At 37.8% G+C, this 23,403-nt stretch overlaps 2 protein-coding genes across 16 annotated transcripts in view; one reads left to right on the top strand and one right to left on the bottom strand.

The window, feature by feature from the left end:
• Positions 1 to 11,655, top strand: part of ACSS3 (acyl-CoA synthetase short chain family member 3) — a 162,707-nt gene extending 151,052 nt beyond the window's left edge. For both annotated transcript variants that reach the window (XM_043446309.1, XM_043446308.1), the window contains 3 exons: positions 8,013 to 8,112; positions 8,194 to 8,369; positions 9,501 to 11,655. In XM_043446309.1, coding sequence (XP_043302244.1) covers positions 8,013 to 8,112; positions 8,194 to 8,369; positions 9,501 to 9,569 — 345 coding nt within the window. In that variant the 3' untranslated portion in view covers positions 9,570 to 11,655. The remainder of the gene's footprint in view (positions 1 to 8,012; positions 8,113 to 8,193; positions 8,370 to 9,500) is intronic.
• Positions 11,656 to 12,412: 757 nt separating this feature from the next.
• Positions 12,413 to 23,403, bottom strand: part of PPFIA2 (PTPRF interacting protein alpha 2) — a 481,936-nt gene continuing 470,945 nt past the window's right edge. For 13 of the 14 annotated variants that reach the window (XM_043446293.1, XM_043446294.1, XM_043446296.1 and 10 more), the window contains 5 exons: positions 20,603 to 20,778; positions 19,456 to 19,524; positions 17,352 to 17,511; positions 16,069 to 16,160; positions 12,413 to 13,900 (listed from right to left, as the gene is read on the bottom strand). In XM_043446293.1, the coding sequence (XP_043302228.1) occupies positions 16,102 to 16,160; positions 17,352 to 17,511; positions 19,456 to 19,524; positions 20,603 to 20,778 (464 nt within the window). In that variant the 3' untranslated portion in view covers positions 12,413 to 13,900; positions 16,069 to 16,101. The remainder of the gene's footprint in view (positions 13,901 to 16,068; positions 16,161 to 17,351; positions 17,512 to 19,455; positions 19,525 to 20,602; positions 20,779 to 23,403) is intronic. The other variant, XM_043446299.1, reaches the window with a different exon arrangement.

The raw sequence follows: 23,403 nt of genomic DNA, 5'->3' as shown, positions 1-23,403 counted from the left end.
AAAAGGAAATAATTTTATAACATATTTTGGAACATGTGACTTTTACCTGCTATTATAATATTGTCTTGTTTTTAACCAACTGTGAATTTTGTGATAACCTGAAATTGAAATTTACACTTCATGTATTTTGGCGTGTTGACAAAAGGTGGTTCCAGGTGCATGAACTTTTAATTTCTTACTCACAGATTACCTCCAGTATTCACCTGCATTTCTGCCAGACTCAGCTGATCAAAATACAGAGCTTACATATGCATAACTCTTGTCAGTCTAAATTCTTAGTTCTCTTTTATTTTTAGAATGAAAAATGCCAATTTATTCCAATATATATTGTGCTTTAATATGTTTCTACTGACACGCTTCTCACTGTATGTAACAGCAGAGTAAGGCAAGCAGAAGATAGGCAGTTAAAAATAGCAAAATTGAAAAAAAAAAGGACAGGACCCATGGCATCTAATAATTTTGCAGTGGGTCTTAGGAGTACTTATAGCTCACAACAGGTCAGCTCTCAGGGTTAAGCCTTCTTGGGATGAATGTCTCCCTTAATATGAATGAAATAATTCTCTTTACTGCATATTTATGTCTAATAAGGAAATTATTAATAATATCTTAATTCATATCAAGTTTGTCTTCTCCATATTAGAATCTATTAGAGGGTTGTGAGCCAATATTTTTACTGGCTTTTTCCTGGCCCCTAGGAAAATTGCTTAACAAATTGATAATATGTGTACGAGATGTTTATATTGATGACATCACCAGCTTTTACTACAGTGCCCCAAATTTTATCCTTAAATGCTTTTTCAGGATTCTCAGCAATGAATACTGGATTCTACTCTAATTTTTTGAAATAGGACTTGAGTGTCCTAATCTGTTGGGAGTATTACTTGTAGAAATAAAAATACTATTGTTTTTATATACAGTGAAAATGTCTGAGCTTTTTTAATTTCCCATGGTACCATTTGACAGTTTATTACCTTATTTAAGACTACATCAAAGAGAAATTCTACTAAAATGACTATATCAAAAATATATCAGGGAACTATTAATATGTGTCTTTCTCTTCTCAACATTGTTGTTTAGTCACTAAGTCATGTCCTACTCTCCTGTGACTCCATGCACTGTTAAGTCTGCCAGGCTTCTTGGTCCATGGGATTTCCCAGACAGGAATACTGGAGTGGGATTTCCTCCAGGGGATCATCCTGACACAGGGATCGGACCTGCGTCTCCTGTATTACAGGCTAATTCTTTACCACTGAGCCACCAGGGAAGCCCCACCATAAGAAAAGAGAATTCTAGGATGGCTTTTAGAAATTTAAGAGGACATTATTCTTGCAGATCTCAATGCATGCCTTCTATAGATATTAAGTAATAAGCAAATCTGTTTTGAACAGTTGATCTTTGAAAGCCTAGCATCTAGCTGGACAGTAGGGACTTCTGGTGGAAGTTCAGGGTATTCTTAAAAAAGTTGTGTCCTGAATCTAGTTCAGGTCTTGTGAGCCCAAATTACTAGGAGTCAGTGTGGTCCTTCTGCTTAGCTCTCTTTTATTTTTGAGAGCAGATCTTTTCATGCAAAGACATCTGCAGGGAGCAAATTGGGCTCCCTGATTTCATTCTTTTGCTTGTAACTTAAGTTTTAGTTTGTTAAAGAATCCTAGGAGTATCCTTGGGAACTTGGAAATCTGGTATTAAAATACTGTATTTAAAGCCTAGAGCTTCCCTAGTGGCTCAGACGGTAACGAATCTGCCTGCCATTCAGGAGACCCAGGTTTGATCCTTGGGTCCAGAGGATCCCCTGGAGAAGGGAATGACTACCCACTCCAGTATTCTTGCCTGGAGGATCCCATGGGGAGAGGAGCCTGGCGGGCTACAGTCCATGGAATCACGGAGTTGGACATGACCCAGCGACTAACACTCACTTTCAAAGCCTAGGGGAGCATTCACATAAAATTTGCCCTTTCTTCTGATCAAACTGTCACTGTTTGTTTTTCCAAGTTAGCTATTTTGTTTGCTATTTTAGGAATGATTTCATCAAGATTGGATACATTTCTATAAAGGATGCATTCAACAAAGATGCCATGCAATTTCATTTCCACCCAATATTAAAGGAATATTGATTTAAATAGTTGTGAAATTGCTGAATATTTTTCTAGGCACTGATGTGAATATTGATGAAGATGTGGAAGCTGACAGTTTTCTAGATCACTCCAGTATCAGAGCAAAGAAAACAATATTCCTCCTTTTCCTACTGCAGAGACAATCTTCCACTGCAGAGTGGCTCCTTGCCTCTTACCAGGGTGCTTGATTTAAACTAATTTTTCTAAAATTATCTAAAGCATAATTGAGAAACCTGTGTAATTTAGCCAACTAAAACCCTAAAATTCATTAAAATTTACACAAAAATGGCAGTACCCCAGAAACAAAGAAAGACCATTTGTTACCATAGCATTTATGTGCTCACTTTGGGCGAAACAATCACCTTTTACGTTGTATCACATTTTGGGTACTTGAGTGCCAGATCACTACAGATGCTTCATGGATTTTATATGGAGGGAATATATGAATGTGGCTTTTGATTTCTCCCCCTCTGTAGGACATTTGGTTGGCTTCTGTCTCTTAAATGTTGCCAAGACATATTTTGATGCTTTTCTTTTTAACGAGTCAGTTGTTGAAATCATTATTTGGCATGCAAATACTGTTTGTGGAGCCAACATAGAAAGCTGCCTCCTGCCTGTATGGCATCTTTTTAGCACTGATAGATTAATATAATGTTTTATCCACTATAATGAACTTTATTTACCGATGATGTAGAATTCTGAGAAACGACATGTTTGTCACAGATTTTTAAGACTTTGTCCTCAGTCTGCAAAAACGGGACGCTTTGATACTACAATTGTGTTATATATTACTTCTGATTTTAAAATACTCTCAGCCCTTATAGAAAAACCAGTCAGCATTTTCCCATCCTATTCTAAAAACACTGTAACTGAGGATGGAAATTAAAATAACAAGGTGAAATAATAGCACATTAGTTTTTGTTGTTCAATTCAGTTAGAATCACAGTCATACTGGATAGGTGACAAAATATCTGGATGTATGATTTTTTAAACAGTGATTTAAACTAAAACTTTAAAAACTCAGGTATAGAAGCACCAGTGAACACTTCAGTAAATGAGTTTTTGACAATTAAAACTCTGGCTAGCTAGGTTAAATTATTTTTCTCTATCCACGAAGGAAGTCTTAAGTTGGAATGAAAGTCTTAAATTGGACCTAGCAAGTCCTCCGTGCTATCGAGAGGGTATTGTCTTCCATGATCGGCGACTGTCAATATGAACTGCCCAAACAAAACTCTCACAGTAAAATGTGTCTCTACTCTTAACATATGGACTGAAAACTAAATAAGACCTTAACAAATGGGAAAGCTGTTGGAAACATTTTCAGAGTTCATGCTGAAGCAGTAAGAGAAGGTGGTATTTTATCATCTGCATAGTGTGTTTTGCAGAAGCTTTTGAGTCTGTACCAACTGAAGGAGAGGGTGTGGACACATTTACCTCAGCAATGAAGTTAATAAAACAGTAGTGTAAAAATCATTTATTTAACTCATACTATCCAGAGCACTGTAGGAGTTAAAAACTATATGGATGGCAAGCCTCACCACTGAATTATCTCACAATTGATGCTAGTGATAGGATATGGGAAATGCTGACTTGCATGCTTAATTAGGGGCAGTGTGTAACAGTCCACTGGGCTTGTATCAAACATTCTAGCAGTTCATCGAGGCTTCTAGGAGTTTGGAGAAGAGAAAGCTCATTTTCGGACTAATTGGACTAATTTTTAACTTTTTTCTGTGGAAAGTTAGGGATGTTTTAGTGGCATGTCAAGTTTTGTTGATTCTTCTCTTCCCTCTCTGAATGTAACTTTTTAGTTGAGTTTGTCAGCCTTTCCTTCTTCATACGGTCATTAGATATCAGAGTTCTTTTAGGCTTTTGCCCTTTTTTCTCCCTGCTTTGTCCCCAAATAATCTCATCCATGTCCATAGCTTTCATGATCATTAATTGCATTCAGATACACATTTTAAGGTAAAGACTCGCTTCAGACCCAACTGCCTCAATTTGGATATCTTTAAAAGTACTTCAAATGGAATATTTCCAAGACTTAACACATGATTTTTCCTCCCAAGCTTAGCCCTCCACTAGCATTTTCCGGCTTAGAAAATGACACCAGCTGTTCAAGCCAAAGCCACAGAATCGTCTTTAACCCCTCTGACTTCTTGCTTCATATCCCATTTATCATCAAATTTTGTCCATTTTACCTCTAAAAAAACCCTGGATCTTTTTATACCCCCTCCTATGACCTCAGCCTACTCTTACAGCCTCTCTGGGGTCTGCCCTGTGTAAACTATGACGCCCCCATTCAACACCCTTTGTTTATTCTTCACGATGAGACCAAAGTAAGTCTGTGTTTTTCAGAATCCACACTGAGGTGAAAGAAGCCAATCGGTAAAGGCTACGTATTGTACGGTTCCAAATATATTAATGTTCTGGATAAGAACTTTAGAGACAGTAAAAAAGATCAGTGGTTGCCAGGAGTTATAGAGAAGTGAGGGATGAAGAGGCGGAACATGGGATTTTTAGGGCAGTGAATGTACTCAGTAGGATACTGTAATCATGGCTATGTGGCATAAAACCCACGAAGTGTACACCAAGCCCGATGTCAGCTCTGGAGTAGGGTGATAGTGGTGTTGGTGTTGGCTCCCCCACTGTAATGACTGCACTGCTCTGGTGAGGGATTTTGCTGACGAGGAGGTTGTGTGTAAATGGGAAAGGAGATACATGGGAACTCCGGACTTTCTGCTCAGTTTTGCTATGAATCTAAAACTATTCTGAAAAAAACCAAAGTCTTTTAAAAATCCATTCTGATCTTGCATAGCCTCCTTACCTCCTGAAAGTGCTTTACCACCTTCCAAAGCTACTAAAGGGAAACCCCACTGGCTCAGGAAAGAACCTGCCTGCAATGCAGGAGACTCTGGGGACAGGGGTTTGATCCCTAGAACAGGAAGATCCCCTGGAGGAGGGCATGACAACCCATGCCTGGGCAACCCCATGGACAGAGGAACCTGGAGGGCTACAGTGCCAGGGGTTGCAAAGAGTCAGAGGTGAATGAACACAGACAATACTACTAAAATAAGAAAATCCTTCCCAGGCACAGCCCTTTTCCTGCCTCTGTAGCTGCGTTTCCTCTCCCACCATCCTCACTTTTGCTCTAGGCTTTCCAGAGAACAAACTGCTGACCTCCACCGGGTCATCGAAAAAGCAAGAGAGTTCCAGAAAAACATCTACTTCTGCTTTACTGACTATGCCAAAGGCTTTGACTGTGTGCATCACAACAAACTGTGGAAAATTCTGAAAGAGATGGGAATACCAGACCACCTGACCCACCTCTTGAGAAACCTGTATGCAGGTCAGGAAGCAACAGTTAGAACTGGACATGGAACAACAGACTGGTTCCAAATTGGGAAAGGAGTACGTCAAGGCTGTATATTGTCACCCTGCTTATTTAACTTATATGCAGAGTACATCATGAGAAACGCTGGTCCGGAAGAAGCACAAGCTGGAATCAAGATTGCCGGGAGAAATATCAATAACCTCAGATATGCAGATGACACCACCCTTATGGCAGAAAGTGAAGAGGAACTAAAGAGCTTCTTGATGAAAGTGAAAGAGGAGAGTGAAAAAGTTGGCTTAAAGCTCAACATTCAGAAAACTAAGATCATGGCATCCAGTCCCATCACTTCATGGCAAATAGGTAGGGAAACAATGGAAACAGTGTCAGACTTTATTTTTTTGAGCTCCAAAATCACTGCAGATGGTGACTGCAGCCATGAAATTAAAAGATGCTTGCTCCTTGGAAGAAAAACTGTGACCAACCTAGACAGCACGTTAAAAAGCAGAGATATTACTTTGCCAACAGAGGTCCATCTAGTCAAAGCCTTGGTTTTTCCAGTGGTCATGTATGGATGTGAGAGTTGGACTATAAAGAAACCTGAGCACCGAAGAATTGATGCTTTTGAACTGTGGTGTTGGAGAAGACTCTTGAGAATCCCTTGGACAGCAAGGATATCCAACCAGTCCATCCTAAAGGAGATCAGTCCTGAATACTGATTGAAAGACTGATGCTAAAGCTGAAACTCCATTACTTTGGCCACCTGATGTGAAGAGATGACTCATTTGAAAAGACCCTGATGCTGGGAAAGATTGAAGGTGGGAGGAGAAGGGGTTGACAGAGGATGAGATGGTTGGATGGCATCACCGACTCAGTGGACTTGAATCTGAGTAAACTCCAGAGTTGGTGATGGACAGGGATGCCTGGCGTGCTGCAGTTCATGGGGTCGCAAAGAGTCGGACATGACTAGGTGACTGAACTGAACTGAACTTCCAGCCACACTCATCTCCTTTATATTTGAATGGTACATGCCCAGTGCTTCCCTTGGGCTTTAGCCCCGCCATCCTCTTGGTCTAATCACCCTGCCTGCTCAGTTGCTTGGTCTTGTCCAGCTCTTTGTGATCCCATGGGCTGTAGCCCCCAGGCGCCTCTGTCCCGGGATTTCCCATGCAAGAATCCTGGATTGGGTTGCCATTCCCTTCTCGGGGGATCTTCCTGACCCAGGGATTGAACCCAGTTCTCCTCCTTCTTCTGCATTGGCATGAGGGGTTCTTTACCACTAGCGCCACCTGGGAAGCCTTCCTTTCTAAACTGCAAGTAGTATTAAGACAGTACCCAGCCTATTTTTGCTCACCACCAAGCCTACTGCAATATAGGGGGTTAGAGGTTAGGAGGTATTCGTAAATGTTTGCTGAAAAAAGAATGGGAACTGCCACACCAACCCTTGGTTACAAGTTTGCTTACTGTTTTCTCCAGCTATTGAGGGTTTGGAGTCACTGAAATGTATATCACACAACTCATCTAGGAGAGAAGCCCTATAGATGTAGTGAGTGTGGGAAAACCTTCTTTGAAAACTCAGCCTTCGATGGGCACCAGTAGCTTCCCACAGGAGAGAAGTCGTAAGAAATGTATATTAATCTCACGGAAAAGAAATTTTTGAACATTCATTTTTAAAGGTCCCATCACAGCAGAATTTTTTTTTGTTTTTTAATCCTAAGCGCCTGTATTTCATGTGGTTACTCTATTCTGTGGGTTCTCATGATTCCAGATAGAAATTGCTTTACTCTTTACGGCATTTAGAGTTTGTGCTGTGTTTTGTCACTCAGTTGAGTCCAACTCTTTGCAACCCCATGGACTGTAGCCCACCAGGCTCCTCTGTCCATGGGGATTCTTCAGGCAAGAATACTGGAGTAGGTTGCCATACCCTCCTCCAGGGGATCTTTGCAACCCAAAGTTTTGCTCCCAGGTCTCCCGCATTGCAGGCAGAGTCTTTACAGTCTGAGCCACCAAGGAAGCCCATTTTCTAGAGCTTAGGGTGAACAATATGAAAATGGGTGCTCAACAATGGTGATTATCTGATGTCAGGGCTTTCCTTTCTGTCCAACTTCTCTCTCCACTTCTTGGAAAATCCTCTCTGGATAGGTGGGCACTCAAGAAGAGAAATAAAGTCACTGTTTATTCATGATTTGGGGTTCTTCTGATAGCCAGCCCTAAAGTCAAATCACCATAAGGCCACCTGTTTTCCAAGGCCCATTGCAATTTGTTCCCAAGTGGTATCCATTGTATAGTTTCCCTGACTTCATTAATAAACTGAGATGAAGAAATCATTCCCTTACTTTCCAGGTAAGCTAAAGCAATTTGTCTTAATTACTGCCAGTCTTTAGTGAGTGACTACATGGGCATCTTAACCATTCACCTCAGTCATAAAGATATGAATAGTGAATTGATAGTCATTTTCACAGAGACAGCTCTGGGTTTTTAAGTTCCCTGTCACTTACTTTTTTCCCCAATTGAAATTATATATACTGCATATATATGTGTATAGATATCTAAATGAATGCTTTTTTAAATTACAGTCTATCCTTTCCCTTGGCATTGTGGCCGACTGTGCTGTTGTTGGGAAGGAAGATTCTTTGAAAGGTCATATCCCATTAGCCCTCTGTGTGTTGAAAAAAGGTAAGTTGTCTTTGTCCTCACTGACTGGGCCCTGAATGATTAAGGTTAATTCAGAGCTTACCATCTGAACTTTCTCCCTAGATATAAATACAACAGAGGAACAAGTTTTAGAAGAAATTGTGAAACACGTTAGACAGAGCATTGGTCCTGTGGCTGCTTTCCGGAAAGCGGTGTTTGTCAAACAGTTACCCAAAACCAGATCTGGCAAAATTCCCCGCTCAGCTCTCTCTGCCCTTGTCAATGGCAAGCCATATAAGGTAAATTATCAAGGATGTTTAGTGCTTTGTTCTGAAATGTTTTCCCCCATTTCTTTGGTGTCAACAAAACTCTTTAAATGGTTCTCAATCATGAATTATATTCCTAAAAAATAGTAAAGTTAAGGAGGAGATTGCATAGCCATTCTGTCTGTAGGAATGAGGTTTTGGAGGAAACACGTTAAGATCATATTCTTTGATTATAAGAACCAGTATGTGAAATATTTTTTTAATTAAAAAATTTTTTATTTTTTAAGCAAAAATATTTAAAATATTTTTATTATTTAATAAAATATTAGTGAATATGTCAGTTAATTTCAAACAAACTTGTGGAAACTCAGTCTTATTAAATTAAGGATAAATTTTGCTTCATTGCAGTCAATAGTAACTGTTGGTGAGAAAGCAAACACTTGAGACTGGTTATAGATATTTTAACAGTTCTAACTTGATATATATGCTCATTATCTTTCCTGCTTTGAGTGAAAATTATTTTAGGGTATTTAAGCTGATTCAAACATATGCATTCTTTTAATTTTGCACATTATATATGCATAGATACACATATTTTTAATCATAAAAATTTTGCAAAAAGTGATACAACAATAAAGAGTGGTTGTATGGGCAAAGCAAAAAAAAATTCTTTCTATGGAGGCTCATTGAAAGACTGATAAAGAAAGTACCATTTAGGACTGACAACCGACATGACTGAACGACTAGGCACAGTGCATCTAGGACTGACAGTTTTCTAACTGAACCGTTTATTTTACTATTAAAATGTGAATCGCTCAGTCATGTCGACTCTTTGCCACTGCATGGACTGTAGCCCACCAGGCTCTTATGTCCATGGGATTCTCCAGGGAAGAATCCCACTCCAGGGAGTGGTTTGCCATTCCCTTCTTCAGGGGATCTTCCTGACCCAGGGATCGAGCCCAGGTCTCCTGCTTTGCAGGCAGATTCTTTACTGTCTAAGCCACCAGGGAAGCCATTTTAAAATATTAGGTTCAAGTCTGCTGTTTTTGAACCTTTCCATGTGTATATGATAATAGGGAATACAAAGTTGCATTGAACTGCTTAATTGTATAGAGAGTGGAAGGGGTTCATGAAAGCACTTTCATCGGACTCTAATCTTTCTAGGTGTCTCCTACAATTGAAGATCCTGGAATTTTTGGGCACATAGAAGACATGCTGAAGCAGGCTTCATGACTTTTTTTCTTCTTTTTTGAGTCACTTTTCTAAATGGAGTAAGTTTTTAGAGTTACTTCCCAGAAATAAATATTGAAATAGAAATAACATGCAAACTGAAATGTAAATTGTGGGGCTTAGTCTAAAAAAATGTACTTGAAGACTGATAAGACCTGTGCCTTCTGTTTGAGCCCAGTGAGCACTGTCAGCAGTTGCCTGGACCACACTCATTATATAGATTTTCCAGAACTTCCATTTAAGAAAAATATACCCAATGTGTGATTTTTATAAATTGTAACCCCCACCCCCCACCAAAAAAATGACACTAATATCGAGCCTCTTGCTGAAATTAGGACTCTGCAGCTTTGATCCAAGACCTAAACCTCAAGTTGAAGTCAGAAAACAGTTATTATTTTCTTATAGAAGTTCTGAGTATCTTTGAATATTCTTGAGATGCCCACAGGCTTGGTTATTTTAAATGGGTGAAATGGGAAGTTCCAGATAATCATTGAGACAGGATTTTCTAGGTAGGAGAATTTGTCTCCTCACACATTCTGAGGGAACGCTGGGTACAAAGGTGCAGCTCTCTTCAGCCCTGTGTCCTTAGTCAAGGGCGGTCACAGGCCTGGTAGACAGCAGAGAGGTCGGTTAATCCAATCCAATCTCTTCTTAGTCATGCAGATGAGGCCTCTCTGCAGCTCCTCTTACCCTTTCAGGTTCAGAGTTGACTATATGCTTTGTAATGATCTCAACTTCTTTTGGAAAAAAGGAAATGATGTAGAAATGGGTAAACTGTCAAGGAAAGCTCTTAAGGAAGAAATGTAAAATTTTTTACATTGTACATATGCTAAAGACCAGGAGGAGTTTTAAGAGAAACCAAAATTCCAGATTTTATGTGAAATCTCTAATTTTAAAATAACTCACTGAAAAAAAGTTGTCACATCCAAAGCACATCTTTCTATTTAAACTTTTGTAAAATTATTGAGCATTAAAAAATAACTAGAAATGAGTCTTTGTGCCAATTAACCAGAGTATATACAGATAATTAAATATTTGGTTTACTTAGGGTTCTACATGGTTATCAGTTGTTAAAGAATACATTCAAACTAAAAAAAAAGAAAAGAAAAGCCATACCTATTGGGTCTTTGACAGTTCTCAAAGTATTCCTCAATCTTTCAGTCCATCAGTAACGTTATTTTAAGAGCAATTGTCCTAACATAAAAGTCTGGTAACATATGAAGAAATATATATGAGAGACAATAGGTGAGCTTATTTACTTGTTTGTTCCATAAAAATTGCTTACAAATTGTATGAAGACATTCTGAAAATGTTATGAGTTTTTGGATCATACACTATAAAACAAATGGCTTCTCAAAGTAAATTGTCATTTGCTAAAATTGACTTTTTGATTGTTACCCCTGAAAAAATATATTCATCTAATTGTTCCCTTTATTTTAGAAGCCCGAATTAAACTGATTAGATAGATATTCAATTTATAATTTGAAGCTGTTAGGTTCCTTAAACTGTCTCTTCTCTTCGGTACGTTTTATCTATTGTCACAACTGTAATCTTAACAAATAATACACTTTTTAATGTCTTAGCATTAAGATGTATTGCCTTGTTTTTCATATAAAATTCAGTTAATTTGAAATGGCACGTTCTCTATTAGTTCATTTGTGAGGTATAAGCTCAGGCAGATCCAAGAATTGTGTAAAGATCGTCTTTGATCCTCTTGCACATTTTTCCTGGAGAAGACACTTCAGCAAGCAGGCTTGAGTTATTTTCCCATTGAGTGGGATTGGAAAACATTGCACAAGACCGGGCAAGTAATGTTTTCTTGTATCTGGTTGAGGAAATTGATCTCCTTCGCAGGGTCAGAGAAAGTACTGTTATTCTCACAAGACTGAATGTGGGGCAAGAAAGATACAGTCAAGTCATCAGATTGCTTAAATATTGAAGGAAAAAAAGGAATTTTCTATCTTAATACTGACTATAAGGTACTTTCACTTGATAGTATTTAAAATACTTTGAATTAAACGTGTCTTTAAAAATAACACTAATGTTACTAAAAAATGTAATTTGCTGAAATAAATTCTGTACGATCTTCTTTTGTCATTTCATAGAATTTTTTTTACTATAAGGTATTAGAAAAATTAAAATGTAAATATTTAAAAATCTATAGAAAAGTGTTTGCCAATTAATGAAGCTAGTTTGCTTTTTAAAATGTACTAAGTATATATAAATGAGAGCTGTTTTACATTTAAGAAGCAGTTTTATTTATAGGAATTATACTTGTAAAAGTTCTGATTATTAAAAACATAAAAATTCATGATGATGGTGGTTAAAAGCAAGAAAACCAAGGTTCTAAGCTTAATCAATTAATTGGGTTTTAGAATCTGACACAAATGATCTTATACACTGAAGAATATTTTATGGGTTTTTTTTTATGGGTTTTGAGGTAAGTAACTGGATCTCTTGTATCTCTGTATATTACAGTCTATTCTGAACGATTAATATGTCTTGCTAGGTGATCTCTAAAGGGGAAAAACTATTACACAATTAAGTCATGCATAACAGTAGATACAAATCTAGTTTGTTATTATGATACCATAATTTCTATGTTATATTTCATTTCTATAAGTCAAGATCCCCATATTCAGATGAACTCTTTCCCGTTGTTTCTAATCAAGCAACATTTTTAGAAAATTTAAAATCACTTTCATGAGCAAGTTTAGTGCACCCTCTTGTGGCAGCCTCACTTTTGTAGATAAATATTAGATTGAGAATCACTGAAAAGAATGATTTTCATTATAGTTTGAGTAAGTCTTTATATGTGACTAGAAAACAAAGCTTAAACAGAGAACTGGAAGTACTTTTTTTATTGACAATGGAGAGGTTTTCTGTTACCATTACCTTTTGACTGAGTCTGTTAAACAAAAATCGACATCCAAACAAATGTAATGTACGTGCAAACATAGCAAATTAAATACAAAAAAAAAGAATTACTAATGACAGGTCTTGCTCTTAATAAGATCAAGCAGCAGAAAATCAGCAGTTAGATAAATGATATTATTAAATAGATTTTACTTTGAAATCTCCCATATAAACAAAGAATAAACAACAGTTAACACCACCAAATAAAGCCACAGGGAAGAGATTACTCTTCTATACTTTTATACACTATATATGTTAATCATTCTGTCTTTCAGTTATTTCCTCTGATAAGACTGACTTCAGGGAAGTCCCAACAAGGCCTTCCGGGCTAAAAGCTTATAACATTAGACATGAGTCTGGCTAATGCCCTGTTACATTGACAAAAAGGAAGGGTTTCTGGGGATTTTGTTTTTTCCAGTGGAGATGACCTCAGACTCTGCAGTGGTTGACAGTCACTGAACAGTGCTTCTGGCTGGCGGTTCAGGATATTTGGATGAACATGTGGTTCTTAGTAAAGAAGGTTTTTGTTCCTTGGTCCACAGGTAACAAGAGAAGATAATGTTTTTTCTTTATAAATTTTTTTTAAATAATTGCTTTGATTCTTGTAAACAGTTTGGCTTTGTTTTGTATTGAAAAGGAGATCGAGCCATCACAGTGCTATTTCTAAAGATATAGGACATCCCTGATTGCCTTTAAAGGTCTATTTTTGGCTCCAGTTCCAGGTTAAATCATTCTTTTTTACATGATCAGAGGCAGGTTTTCAGCTTTAAGGATTGACAGACTTGAAGGAGAACCATGTGGAAGCATGAAGCGTGCTTCCAGGAAACATACCGATTTGACTGTTACAATTCAAAAACTGTAAAAATGGTGGAATGGTAAAATACAAACAGTACTTGGAATTGTCAAATGTTTGCACTCAAGACTCCATGAACCATATATTTTATTTTTTAAAAAATCATATTTATATCCATTTACATAAGACTTACACATTTAAAAAGAAATACATACACAGTAATACATAAAGGCCTAGTATATTACAATAAAACATGAAAAAACAAGTGGCTCCATTTCATAAAAGCATCTGTTGTACAGAATTTATGATGTGGATGATGCTTATTATTCAAATGACTTAAGCATTTTCTTACAGTTGTAGTAAACTAATCAAACTTAATATCTGACTCCCCCCAAAATCACATTTCAGTGAATGAACCATTACTTGTGATTATTTCCTTAGAATTCAGTCTTCACAAAGGTTTTCACTGCTGTCTTCGTAGACGGTAGTGCACTTTTAGGCAGAGTAGACTGAAAAGACGGCATCTAAAATGTGTAATGGACATTAGTTTACTGAAAGATCCCAGACTGGAAAAGCTCCCTCTGCTATTCCTGGTGCACTTCCATGCATCTTGCCCACTTTTGTCCTAAGAGATAATGAGTAGGGGGTTATCTTGGGGCTAACCAATAGCTGTATGTAATTAATATTTGCTCCTAATTTTGTGCAGGCAAGCTTCAAAAATAAGATGTGCTCAACTTCATGGAAAGTATGGCAGTTAAGACAAAGATATTCAGAGAAAATGTCAGCAGTCCTTTTTGAAAAATGTACGGCTTGCTCATTAATACACTGAGCTGACCTATTCCATGGAAGAGATCTCTAGTCTAACTTCTATATGGTCTTCAAAAGACACTGTTGTTTAATAGTGACAAGAACATAGTGGTAATCAGTGACATAAAGAATCTGGGTCAGTGATGTGTCATCACAGATTCTTTCCAGTCATAATAAGGAAAAGATCACAATTACTATCCCAGCACAAGAAAAATATTAACATTGGATTGGCCAAAAAGTTCATTTAGGCTTTTCCATCCATAAGGTTTTATGGGGGCTTCCTAGGTGGCGCTAGTGGTAAGGAACACTCCTGCCAATGCAGAAGACAGAAGAGATGTAGACCTGATCCCTGGGTCACGAAAATTCCCCTGGAGTAGGGAAAACGACAGCCTGCTCCAGTATCCTTGCCTGGAAAATTCCAGGGACAGAGGAGCCTGGAAGGTTACAGTCTATGGGACCACAAAGTCGGATGTGACTGAGTGCATGCAGATGTACATACACTTACATAAGATCTTACGGAAAAAGCAGGATGAACTTTTTGGCCAACCCAATATCTTCTGAATTACATAATGACAAAAGTGCTGACAGTTCCTCAAAATAGAAAGTGGTTGTTCCGGATTAATTTACTGGAAATATATATGTTTATCCCATTTAATGGTAAAAGCTAGGAAATAAGGACTAGAATGCCATGCACAAAATACGGATTGCAAATAGTTAAAGAGTAGTTCTACCCATCAGTTAAGAGCTAAGAAGCAAGCAGTACTCAGTATATTAAATAGTCATTTGTAAATTTGTGATGTATTCAGTTCCTTGTAAATTATTATATTATGTGTAGAAACTATTATAAATGGTATTTTGGAAAACCTCATTTAGCCAAATTATTAATTGTATACTGTAATGAAATTTTTAATGTTAGGGTTTTACATTCTGAAATTAAATCTCTTATCTGAAAGCTTTTGTTTTATCATCAGCAGCTTCAAATAGTGACCCAAATAAGGCAGCGTACCAGCTCCTCTACTAGGCCCCAAAGACCATCAGTAAACTGTGTGGAGCTTTTAGTTCAAGGCAATGAATAAACAGCACAAGATGAGCTGTTCCTCTCCCCATTCCTGTGCACACATTTGTTTCTAAATATTGCCCTAAAAAATATTTTCCCAAAATATTGATCCATGTCCATGGTAGACTATTTTAGTAGAGTTGTAGATTAAAAAATGTCCTTGACATTTATATTCTAGGAAAACTCAGTTTTACTAGGACTGTTCTTTAATGAAACTTTGGAAGTAGGTTCCATCAACTAGTATTTCTCCAAGTACAAATACCTTATATCTTAATGATTATACAGCACGGTTTTCTATTCTGTCCACCATTGTTATAAAGTTATTTCACTTTGTTCCTATGTTGTACATCTGATATACTTAAAATTCCTATATATTTCAACAAATATAAATCATTTTGATGAAAAACAACATACCAGAAATTCGATTTTCTCAGTTATATTTTTGTTTTTTAATATGAAATCACCTCCATGTCATTTGCCTGTCTCTGCTACTATTTTGACTCTGGATACCTACTAGAATACTGTTTGCCTATTTCAGCTTCCCCTATATAAAATACTCACTTAATAGTGTCTTATTCTGTAAATGCCAAACTCTCATCAATCAAATGCTATGTGCATCAATATAAAATGCTCCTAAAAAGTAGAAGCCAGGGTGGTAGCAACGCATCGATGTGAAATAAGATAGTGACAGGCCTCCAATAGAGAGGTCTTAAACCATAGCAGACAGAGAGGGACAGAAAATCCTAGATTAAGAGTTACATTATGAAGAGACCTTTGTACTCTCTAGAAATTCAAAGGGGTTATTACTTCACTTCTGTACTGCTAGGCCCTACCAAAGAGAGCATCGTGTATATTTCTAGTCTATGTAGATTCCTTTTTTTTTTTTTTTTTTGGCAGTTTGTTTTTGTCAGCCAACGAAAACTACTCACAGCAAGTCAGTGCTGCCTCCTTTGAGTGGCTTGTCAACATGAGTATGTGCGAACAGTGGAGTTGTCTAACCTCTGCAGTCTTGATGAAGCAACTGCAAATGGAGAAAAGGGCTTTAGAGGGACTCAGGTGATGAAGTACAAAATTTCAGATGAGAAAGGTTTACTTTCCCTGCATAAAGGGATCTGGACATATTAATAGATCTTCTTTCTCTCAGACAGAAGCCACTCATGTTCCTTTTCTTGAGACCAAGCTACTAATGAAAATGTATTCCAGTGTGATTCATCTGAGCTTTCAAGTTGTGTATTCCTCCTAAGATGAAGTCTGTTCATAGGAACGGTTCCCTTGGGTACTCCTGTTTTTGAAGCAAAGATTGCTCTTGGAGAATGCAGTATGATGGATTTTCTTCCCCTCCCATATTGAAAAGCTTCTACACTCATTTTAATCATATTAACTTCCTCATGAACTTTGATATTGTATTCCATAATAGTAACACGTTAGAAGAAATGTAGATCAAAACTCATGGCTTATACTAGAACTAACTTTAAGGGCCATGATAACTATCACCTTGAAAAGAAATAATGATTTATAGGTGGTTTTCTCAATAAAAGAGAGTGGGACTTTTTGGTTCAGTGCCTACCAAACAGACAAAACTTTGTGACTATAATTTCAGGGTTGTCTCTCTCCTCCAGATTGGCTGTTTTCCTTTGTGAAATATATAACACAAGTCTAATGTCCACAGAAGGAAATACTAATTGGGAAATTACTGTCGGTTTTGTGTTTGTTTAATTCTCTTCTCATGGTTGTGCTTGTTTATTTAAGGCCTTCTGCCTTGGTCAGAGATGAAAATATCTGATGAGTCCAAGTTTTTAAGATGAAATATAAAACTTTGCAATATTCAAGCATGTAGGGCAACCGTGGAGTTAATTTCCATTTATTAAGGACAGTTAGTCCAAATCCAAACTCTAAACAAATTATTTACTTGGTGAATAGAAGAGTAAAGAAACACAAATCATGCAGATGTTTTTCTTCCTAGATGTGGACATTAGCCAAAATTGTCCTTTTTAGGATTTAATTTTAAATTATTTTTTAAATGTGAATAAAGTGCTGTGAGTTCATGCATTAGCAATTTACAAAAGAGAATAGTCTGATGAAAGCAAAGCAAACTTCAAGCAAAGCAAACCAACTTAAGAGTCAATTTCAGAAAGCTGTGCAAGATCAGAGAATGATAGCTTTTGCTAAACAAGCGTTTTACTTTATAAGCAGAAATGCAAAACTACTGTACCATCCGTTGTCATTTTCCTCGACTGCCCAGACGTTGTAGTTAACCTGAATCCAGCCGGCAGTGTTTCTGAGGACCCGGGCATCATGCTGATTCCATGTACTTCACGGGGAGGAAACTGCCTTCTCCAAGTTGACCCACGCCTGAAATTCTTGTCCTCACTCTGCCAGTACAGAGTTATAATTTGATGTAATGAAAACAAGTAAACTAGTCCAGGTGCTTAAAACCGTGTGCTTAGAAACATGTAACAGAAAGTTAATGAGAACGATAAGCAACATCATCACAGGAAAAGGTTTCCATGCGAGGATATTAAAAGATACGCTCTCTAATCTCAACTGAGAATGTGCTCTCACTGGCGTCTATAGACGCCCATGAGATTATTTCAGTGGGATATGAATAATCAGCTTCTCTCAGAAACAAGTCTGTTCTGGCTCTAGCTAAGTTGTTTAGACATTTTTGTTCACATTCAAAGAATAAAACCAAAATCAAGCATAGTAACAAACAGAACACTAAAACAAGAGACTAGAGGTTTTGAATGATAAAGTCATGTGCTGCTCTTAAGAAAAAGAGGCAGCATATTTTAAGGGCAGATAGTCATGTTCCATTTAGGCTTTTCAGCTTGTCCATTATTTTCAAGAAGCAACACTAGAACCCACATAGACGTGTACCTCGGCCTAGACATCTACTTCACGTCAGTCTGTGTTTTAGACTCTAACAATATAACAGATCTCTAACAATTTTTATTAAAATTCCTTTTCTAACTTTTACGTAAGGATAATTGTATTTTAAACTGTGTATGGGTTTATGTACACTCTTTTTGTTTCAACAATTAAGAATAAAGATTAAAAGCAGATACAACCTATTTTGTACACAATATATAAACAACATGGTCCTACTATATAGCACAGGAAACTATATACAATATCCTATAATAAACCATAATGGAAAAATATTATGAAAAGAATTGATGTAGAACCGAATCACTTTGTTGTATACCAGAAACCACAACATTGTAGATTAGCTATACTTAAATACATTTTTTTTAAATACATTTTTTTTAAAAAGAATAAGGATTGAAAATATTATCCAACAAATTATAAAATTAAAGTCAGTTAAATATCAACTGGCTTTTAAACATAATAAATATTATCCTAACTGGACAAGAGTAAGAATTTTAGGAAGCTAGCTGAGGTTCAGACTGTAGAACTTCGTCTAACCTCTAACCTCAAACCTCTAATCTCCTCACAAAGCTTGAGTTTTATAAAACCAAGATCATGTTCCCTGCCCATTTGAATGTGGTATTACTGTGCCATTTTTAAGAATTGCTGGGTTCACTCACAAAGCTATTGTAATCAGCTTTTCTTTGCAGCCAAGAAACACCTGCATTTTGCAACACATAATTATGCATCTCTGTATTTTCCACCTCATACTCAGATTTTCCTCCCCATTTCTTCCAGAAAGATCCTTGAAAACCTCAAAAGGACTATTAAAATCCACAGTTCATCAGTGCAGAGTGTGATAAAGTCCCCTGTATTCCTTCATCTCAGGAGGCTACTTACCTGTTTACTATTTTCAAATCATTTAAACATGCATATACTATGCATAGAGATTCTCATACTCAATATAGTTATCAACTCCTATGACTGTTAAAATGTTACTCATGTTTTTAAGGAAAACACAATAACGATATCTAAAATAAAGCTTCCCATTTATTGAAAGCAACTTTTCTGTTTCTTTAAATATCCTAAAATTTCCTGTGAAGATAAACTGGTGTTTAGAAATAAGCATGTTCCTTATTAAAAAGCTGAATTTATCAGGACGTGTGTTACCATTACTTATAATTTAAAAAATGTTGCTCAACAGTATTTTGCTGTTACAACCCATGAAAAATGGCTGATTCTGAATTATTTCTTACTATATCTAACTGCTGATATGATAATACTTATGAATCCATAAAGTTCTTTTCCAAATCAAATGAATAACAAATATCTAAGTGGAGGAAATTCTAGACTCCGTCTATACAAGCATCTGGTTAACTTGAGCAGTGGTCCTTGAAAGCCATCTTGCTTGCACTAAGGCCCCTTTTGAGTGACAGACAAGGACTTACTTCATCCAGGCGCCGTTCGGTTCCCAGAGCCAGGAGGTTATTGTATTCCCTTTCAAGAATCTGCCTTGCCTGTTGACATCCAATTACAGTTACCATCACTGAAGGCACATTTTATTGGAAAAATCATAGCGATTATATTTACCTCAGAAAACATCCTAATTCCCTGTTTTATTTACAAGGGTCTTATTTTTTCGGTCCTCCGTGTATAAGCCATTGTAAATTTTAACTAAGCACAAGGAAGGGCGATTTTCTTTAGTCTGTGGACAGCAGACATATAGCCTCACACAAACATCTGAGGTAAAGGGGTTTGACCTCACTTATTACTTTTTCTAATTGAATCCTTGATGTAAACTTTGAAATGCACAAAAATGAACTGGAAAGTAAAGTTAGACTGCCGTATTTTTATCAAATCTACGCAGATAGTTCTCAAATCTGACCAAGGATCATCATTTTGGGAGACTAGATAATTAGGATTTCTGTGCCCTCTCTCTTGATATCTGATTTCTTAGGCCTGTGATGTAGATTGCAGATTTTCTTTTAAATTTTTAAGGAGCTCCTGTCATTCAAGTAATTACCCAGACTTGGGAATCAATGGCAAAAAGCAAAGCCGCTTGTCTAAATAATTCAGACATGTGAATAGAAATGACTGGCCCACAGAGAGGCAGAGACTAAAGGCCATCTGTCAGGGCCATTGCGTGGGGGAATCTGGCATTCAGGTGGGAGGGTGGACCACATAACTTCTAAATCCCGTGCTGCTTCATTTTATGATTTTGTTTTGGCTAGAAATCCAGTAGCTTAAAATTAAAGCCCCAGTGACATATTTCAAAGGTTGAGCTAACTCCCTTCAGAATCATGAATACACAGCCAACTATTTTTTTTTTCCCCTAAAAGTTTACTTTGTCCTTATATACAGCTTCCGTGGTGGCTCATCTGGTAAAGAATCCGCCTGCAATGAGGGAGACTTGGGTTCGATCCCTGGGTTGGGAAGATTCCCTGGAGAAGGGAACGGCTACCCACTCCTGTATTCTGGCCTGGAGAACTCCATGGACAGGACAGTCCATGGGGTCGCAAAAAGTTGGACATAACGGAGTGACATTCACTTTCACTTATATCAGCTAGGACACAACTACAGCACGGAGGGGCTTGCCTGGGTGTTCTGTGTTGGAATCTGTAGCAACAAAGCTAAGCTGCTGTAGTCAAAGTTCTCATCCAGGGCTATAAGGGAGCCGTGCACACCGCTTTCAAGAATATTATTTGCATATTCTCGAAGTCCAATTGCTTGTATCCAGCGAATAACACGATCATTGCTCCACACCAACACATCTAGGAAAAGAGGTGCAATATTTTAGGCTTCGGTATTTTGCATAATAAATAAAAAACTGCTAACTAAAATGAGTCATGGGCGTCTGGCCAGATCATTTATGCTAACTTCTTTATCTACTTCCTAAGGCACCTAGCACCCTTGTGCTACATGTATTTACTCTTCTAATAACTATACTTTTAGCCTAGAAAAATTTTGTCATTTTAAGAGTGCTTGTTATCACTGAAATGAGAGCATTTCCATCACATGGAACATAATGTCTCAAAGCATTTCTTGTTTTCATTCTCGAGCTCTCCGGGTCTGTCTGAAGTTCAGTGCTTTTACCACCAGATGGGGACATTTCTTGATCATCTGAGTCAAATTCACCCATTCCAATCCATTTTAGTTCACTGATTCCTAAAATGTCGATGTTCACTCTTGCCTTCTCCTGTTTGACCACTTCCAATTTACCTTGATTCATGGACATAACATTCCAGGTTCCTATGCAATATTGCTCTTTACAAGCATCAGACTTTACTTCCATCACCAGTCACATCCACAACTGGGAGTTGTTTTTGCTTTGGCTCCATCTCTTCATTCTTTCTGGAGTTATTTCTCCACTGATCTCCAGTAGCATATAAGGGCACCTACTGACCTGGAGAATTCATCTTTCAGTGTCCTATCTTTTTGTCTTTTCATACTGTTCATGGGGATCTCAAGGCAAGAATACTGAAGGGGTTTGCCATTTCCTTCTCCAGCGGACGTCGTTTTGTCAGAACTCTCCACCATGACCTGTCCATCTTGGGTGGCCCTACATGGCATGGCTTCTAGTTTCATTGAGTTAGACAAGGCTGTGGTCCATGTGATGGGATTGGTTAGTTTTCTGTGATTGCGGTTTTCATTCTGTCTGCCCTCTGATGGAGAAAGATAAGAGGCTTATGGAAGCTTCCTGATGGGAGGCAGGGACTGAGGGGAAAACTGGCTCTTGTTCTTATGGGCAGGGCCATGCTCAGTAAAGCTTTAGTCCAATTTTCTGTTGATGGGTGGGGCTGTGTTCCCTCCCTGTTTGACCTGAGGCCAGACTATGGTGGAGGTAGTGAAGATAATGGGACCTCCTTCCAAAGGTCCCATGCACACACTGCTACACTCATTATTAAGAAGAGGTGGTAAGAATACACAGAAGAACTCTACAAAAAAGATCTTCATGACCCAGATAACCACAATGGTGTGATCACTCACCTAGAGCCAGACATCCTAGAATGCAAAGTCAAGTGAGCCTTATGAAACATCACTATGAACAAAGCTAGTGGAGGTAATGGAATGCCAGTTGAGCTATTTCACATCCTAAAAGATGAGTCTGTGAAACTGCTACACTCAATATGTCAGCAAATTTGGAAAACTCAGCAGTTTTTTCCAGCCACAGGACTGGAAAAGGTCAATTTTCATTCCAATCCCAAAGAAAGGCAATGCCAAAGAATTCAAACTACTGCACAATTGCACTCATCTCACACCATAGCAAAGTAATGCTCGAAATTCTCCAAGTCAGACTTCAACAGTACATGAACTGTGAACTTCCAGATGTTCAAGCTGGATTTAGAGAAGGTAGAAGAACCAGAGATCAAATTGCCAACATCCACTGGATCACTGAAAAAGCAAGAGAATTCCAGAAAAAACATCTATTTCTGCTTTATTGACTATGCCAAAGACTTTGACTCTGTGGATCACAACAAACTGTGGAAAATTCTGAAAGAGATGAGAATACCAGACCACCTGACCTGCCTCTTGAGAAATATGTATGCAGGTCAGGAAGCAACAGTTAGAACTGGACATGGAACAACAGACTGGTTCCAAATCGGGAAAGAAATACATCAAGGCTGCATATCGTCACTCTACTTATTTAACTTATATGCAGAGTACATCATGAGAAATGCCAGGCTGGATGAAGCACAAGGTGGGATCAAGACTGCTGGGAGAAATACCAATAACCTCAGATAAGCAGATGATACCACCCTTATGGCAGACAGTGAAGAAGAACTAAAGGGCCTCTTGATGAAAGTGAAAGAGCAGAGTGAAAAAGTTGGCTTAAAGCTCAACATTCAGAAAACAGATCATGGCATCTGGTCCTATCACTTCATGGCAAATAGATGGGGAAACAATGGAAACAGTGAGAGACTTCATTTTCTTGGGCTCCAAATCACTGCAGATGGTGATTACAGCCATGAACTTAAAAGATGCTTGCTCCTTGGAAGAAAAACTGTGACCAACCTAGACAGCATATTAAAAAGCAGAGACATTACTTTGCCATCAAAGGTCAACAAAGTCAAAGCTATGGTTTTTTCCAGTAGTCATGTATGAATGTGAGAGTTGGACTATAAAGAAAGCTGAGCATCAAAGAATTTATGCTTTTGAATTGTGGTGTTGGAGAAGACTCTTGAGAGTCCCTCAGACTGCAAGGAGATCCAGTCTATCCTAAAGGAAATCAGTCCTGAATATTCATTGGAAGGACTGATGCTAAAGCTGAAACGCCAATACTTTGGCCACTTGATGTGAAAAACTGACTCACTAGAAAAGATCCCGATGCTGGGAAAGATTGAGGGCAGGAGCAGAAAGGGACGACAGAGTATGAGATGGCTGGATGGCATCACTGA

Source organism: Cervus canadensis, chromosome 25, assembly GCF_019320065.1.
Source record: "Cervus canadensis isolate Bull #8, Minnesota chromosome 25, ASM1932006v1, whole genome shotgun sequence".
NCBI classification, from domain to species: Eukaryota; Metazoa; Chordata; class Mammalia; order Artiodactyla; family Cervidae; genus Cervus; species Cervus canadensis.
The sequence above is the reverse complement of the archived record's forward strand: the minus strand, read 5'-3'. Positions and strand labels throughout refer to the sequence as shown.